Source organism: Bidens hawaiensis, unplaced genomic scaffold (assembly GCF_021521415.1).
Source record: "Bidens hawaiensis isolate Kalapana, Puna unplaced genomic scaffold, B.hawaiensis_p1.1 tig00014913_1, whole genome shotgun sequence".
Lineage (NCBI taxonomy): Eukaryota > Viridiplantae > Streptophyta > Magnoliopsida > Asterales > Asteraceae > Bidens > Bidens hawaiensis.
Window position 1 is genome coordinate 43,002 of NW_027492324.1, and position 5,298 is coordinate 48,299.

At 32.6% G+C, this 5,298-nt stretch overlaps 1 protein-coding gene across 1 annotated transcript; it reads right to left on the minus strand.

Moving 5' to 3' along the window:
* Positions 1 to 2,377: 2,377 nt before the first annotated feature.
* LOC143548125 (protein TIC 20-v, chloroplastic-like) lies at positions 2,378 to 4,377 on the minus strand. Its single transcript, XM_077039373.1, has 2 exons — positions 3,608 to 4,377; positions 2,378 to 2,471 (listed from the first exon to the last, which is right to left on the minus strand). Exon 1 carries the CDS (start codon positions 4,245 to 4,247, stop codon positions 3,636 to 3,638), a length of 612 nt encoding a protein of 203 aa, XP_076895488.1. The 5' UTR covers positions 4,248 to 4,377; the 3' UTR covers positions 2,378 to 2,471; positions 3,608 to 3,635.
* Between the last annotated feature and the right edge of the window lie 921 nt (positions 4,378 to 5,298).

Sequence of the window (5,298 nt, forward strand, 5' to 3'; positions counted from 1 at the left end):
AGTATAGTGTTTGTTATATAAATTTATAAATAAACATATTTGAAACTTTGGTGTATTTTGCAACAATTATACAATTATCAAGTAATATAATTGTGCATAGTTATAAAAATAAATTGCATAACAAATTATAAATACATGTTGCACAATTATTTATATACACGATGTAATGTATAATATTGTCTCTAGTTGTTTATATATGTTGCGTAATTTTAGACGTAAATATTTATATATGTTCGTAATGTGTGCATAATTATTTAATATTGTGCGTAATTATGGTGCGGGTGCATTTGGCCTCAGACCCAAGCATGTGGCGCATCCTAGTGCTTGAGTACACTTTGCACGCCAAAACGGTTTTGTATAGTCCTCTACTATGTTAAGAACCCGTGTTGGACAATGAATATAATTGATAAATTTTTAAAATTCATTATATGATTAAAATTACTAATTACATATAATATTGAAAAATGAAAAGTTCATAAATCTCTAAATTACAAATAAGTTGCAAGTTTTATATATACAAATAAATTGCTACAGTTTTACCGAAACATTAACAAACCATACGTTATATAGCATATACAAATCATATACAATTTTATTTTTATTTGAACTAATTGCTAGTTTCCCTAACAACAAAAAATAACCAAACTAACCATGATTTAATGCCCCAACATTTGTCGAGAGAGAGAGAGAGAAGGAAAGAAAGATTAGCTAAATTCATTTTAGGATTTCAAAATAATAAGGCTTTTGTATTCATATATAACACCCATATTGCTAATCAAAATACTGGACAATGAGTGTTCCGGTTCCAGCCGGCCCATACGAAATTAGTCACTTTGACCTTCTGCCCAACCCGCTTATGTTTTTGATCTTGTAAATAAGGTTTTTTGGTCAAAATAACCTAGAATAATCTGATCAATTGGTTTCTACCAAACTCGCTAATGTTTCTGATCATGTTTTTATCATGGTAACATCCAAATTTGTCATTGACAAAAGGGATCTATTGCACGCAATTTGAAACAAAATATAAACCAAGAGTCAATGTACTTTAGGTTTGTTAGAAGAGTAAATAAGTTATTTGGGCAATCATAATCAATAAAAGAGGTGGTGCAATGAACATAACTTTATAATATGAATCAAACTCCCTTAGTTGTAATCCATAATAAGTCTTGATAAGGAATGAATGGAATAATGACAAGGCTAGATAAGGAATGTTCTAAATCTTAATTAAATTTTAGTTTTAAATTAATAAATTTAATTAGAAATTATAGGTTAAATATAAGAGTGCTATTTGACAAACTATTAGGCCAACTAAAGGGTTTGTGGTTCAATCAATATTTTTATTTATTATAATAGTAGATGATGTGTGTACATATACACGCATATATAACACTTTGATAATTAATAAACAATAAATGAGTAAAGCCCAAATAAGATTCAAAGTTTGAAAAGTTACTCTTTCATATGAAATATATTTACTACCTATGTTAAAACACATAAATTTAAAGAGCAATAATTTTTTTACTAGAATTTGTTTACCAAGAAATCACAGAAGGTTGCCTTCATTAGAGGATCAGCTTGTAAAAACCTACTATCAATTCAAGCATAAACAAGCTTGGGCCTATGTTGAAGCTCAATTATTAAGATCAAACATGACTAGAATTGTGAGACTAAACGGGCTTATAGTTTAAATAGTTTGTACTTTGTACTTTGTACTTGAAAATTGAAATGCATTTCAACTTTAATATTATAAAGATAACTAAACTATCTATACATGCATTGGGTTATTTAAAAAAAGGTTATAGCCAGGTGTATGAATGAGTCGGTTTTGGGCTAAAGTCGAACCAAAAACTGAAAATTTGGTTTTTAAGTTATTGAAAACCGTTTGCTCCCGGCTTTTTTTATTTTTTATTTTTGTTTGTTTGTTTTGTTTTCAGTTTAGGTTTGATTGTTGTTATTGAAAACCAAAAACTAAGTTATTGGGCTTCAATTTTTTGGCATAAATATATGGCCCAAACAAGTGAATTTGTACCTAAATCTTCTCATTAACTAAATTATCTGATAATTATATTATTCCGATAAAATAATTTGGTAACGCCGTTTATATATTTCTTATGAATTACTTGAAATTCAAAATAAAAAATGAAAATCCATAAATGCGGTTCGGTTTTTGCTGCATGCCAAAACGAACCAAAAGTTTGGTGTTTACAAAAATATAAAACAAAACCGTTGGTTTTTGTTTGGGATCGGTTTTTTCGGCTTCATGCACACCCCTAACTATAACTAAAAAGTATCTTAAAACAATTAGAAATATGTAATTACAATAATTAATAAACAAGAAACGAGTCAAGTTCTAGATTAAGAAATAAAACGAGCTTGGGCTTGCCTGGGCTCATTATGCAGTATGCTAACAAATTTCCTCCTTTAATATTATTTGTAAGACATTCAAAATTCTTGATTAGACACCATTTTACCTGACAAAGCGCGATGGTCAAGTTAACAAATGGCTATTTTGGTTCGTCACCACGACAAACATAGATACTTCATACTTGTTGAAACAGGCTGTTTAAAAAATGTAAATTTTGTACCAACATTATAAATTTATACAAGAAGAAAATGAATGATACCAACAATATCCAATCAAACTTGTAAAAAGTAATCACTGTAGTATGCATATAAACATGAATGTACTAAACAAATTTAGAGAACACATGACCTCCTATAACTTAAACATCCACAATTGAGAATGGCTATTGAATAGTTGGGTTAATAAGTCGATCGTACACCATTACTCTTTATCCGATTATTAACAAGAGAAATAAGTTGTTCTCGTAACAACCCATTTAACACTTTCAGTTTCAATAATCAATCCCAAACTCGCGCCAATGTGACCCTGCCCAAGTCACAAAATCAGCAAACAATGAACAAACCAAAACTAACGGGATGTTTGGCCTAGCTTTTATTTTCTAGCTTATGCTTATATTCTAAAGTAGTTTCTAGCTTATTTTCTATTATTTGATAAGCTCTTTTTAAGTGTTTGGATTAGCTTATATTATACAAGTTGATTATACGTCTTAATAAGTTGTTAAATCCACCATTTTTTGATTTGTTACCGTAATAAGTTGCTTCAATATTATTAATCCACCATCAATTGAGGGCAAATGAGTAACTTACCCCCTTAAACAAATAAGCTTCTTCAAATAAGCTAAAAAACCATCTTCAATTTAGCTTATATAAGCTTATAAACATAAGCTAAAAAAGCTAAATCAAACACCAAATTAAGCTTATTTTGTAAAAAAAAAAAAGCTAAAAAAGTTATAAGCTTTGCTAAAAAAGCTAGGCCAAACACCCCCTAAAAGGCTAACAATTGAGAATAGCTATTGAATAGTTTGGTTAATCAGTCGATCGCGCACCACTACTCTTTATCCGATTATTCACGAGAGAATAAAGTTGTTCTCGTAACAACCCGATTAACACTTTCAATAACCAATCCCGAACTCGCGCCAGTGTGACACTAAACATGTCGCAAATTCAACAAACTATGAACAAACCAAAACCAAAACCAAAACCAAAGCCAAAACTAAAACCTTTAATAAACTTTAAAACATACCAACAATGTTTGTACAATTGTACTATGTTTACATAACTTGTCTATCAGCAGCCTCAGCAACAATGGGCAATCTAGGAACCCGTCCCAAAGCGCAAGAAGACGACCCATAAATCAACGACACCAAGAGAAACAAGAACACAGTGCTATCAAGACTCATCAACAAATCCAACCCGACCCCGTCTCTCGGGTTAAAACTCCTCTCCAAAAGATCAGGAAATATCAACAGCACGTCAAGGACAATAGCCTGCATGGTGTTGAACCTAACGTACCTGCTAAAGTTATTGTTTCTAACAACCACAAAGTAAAGAGTTAAAAACACCAAGAACCCGTTAAACGGGAAGCTTTTGAAGACACGTATTGCAGGTACAAGAGGTTGGATTATTGTTTGGAGGAAGGAGAACTGGTTGATCACGTATTTGCCGTATTGGATGCCGTCGAAAAACGGGTAGAAGTAGCAGACTGCGGAGATTAAGCGGTCTGGGCCGTCCGCGGAGTCCGTGTTTTTGGATTTGGAGATTATGATGGTGGTCCGGCGGCGGGAAATGAGTTGGGTTTTGAAGTTGAAGGAAGATGAATAAAGGGATAAGGTTTTTGTGGAGGGTGGGAGGGTGAATGATGATAAGGTGTTTGTTATTGACATGGTTGTTGTTGTTGTATTATTATTATTATTATTGTGGTGAGTTGCAGATGTTGAAGGAATATGAGATTAGAGTGTAGTGAGGTTGAAGATGAAGATGGAGGGATGGGATGGCTGTTTTTCAGCCATATCATTTTTGAGAGGTATATGATAATATTTAATAAACGACCAATAACAAGAATATTTAATGACAACGTTGTACAGTGGTTATGGATACCGTTGTTTTCGTTGTCCAAAAATTTACCCGGTTATTAATTTATGCTAACCAATATGATTAGGTAAAACGGGTTAAATGAACCAATGTTTTTAGAAATCGTTAAACTGAGAATGGATGAGAATAGGTTAGCGTCAATCGTGACCATAATTAATCATTTAATTCAAACTTGAATTATATTTACTCCAGCATCAAACTTAGTTTTAACTTCTTGTTCTTGCAGCTCGGTTCAACTTGATACAAATCCTTGGTTCTAACTCAGTGCCTCTCGCAACCTCTCCAGACCTACAAAACGACAAAAACAATTAAAAGTAGACTCCGATACACAAAACAAATGTGTGACAATATAGTGACATATGTATGATAAATGCAATATGGCGGAATTGAGTGTTTAAAGTGTTATAAAACATGCTAAAAACGCAACTAACACCCAGTCATCACCGACACCGTATCTGTCTTTACCACCAATATTGGCGACACTATCACCTCGCCACTGTCACCGCCACCCTTGGCACCTCCTTGTCTTCACCGAATCACTGCCGCCATCATCTTCACATGTCACCATAAGAATATATAACATGAGAATCTGTATTTCTGCTTTTTTTAGAATGGATATTGGTTTTTAATACTCCCAACTTTCCCTCATTGATAGATAGCACTCCCAACTTTCGATTTGTCGTTTGCCACTCCCAACTTTCACCATATTTTCTTATACCACTCCCCGTCTAAAGGAATACTAACCTCGTTAATGCTTTGGACTAAAAATGTCATTCAAATTAGTTGAGGGGGTAAATCAAAAATTTTATTTTTAACACACATAAGCTACCAGAGAGAGAAAGA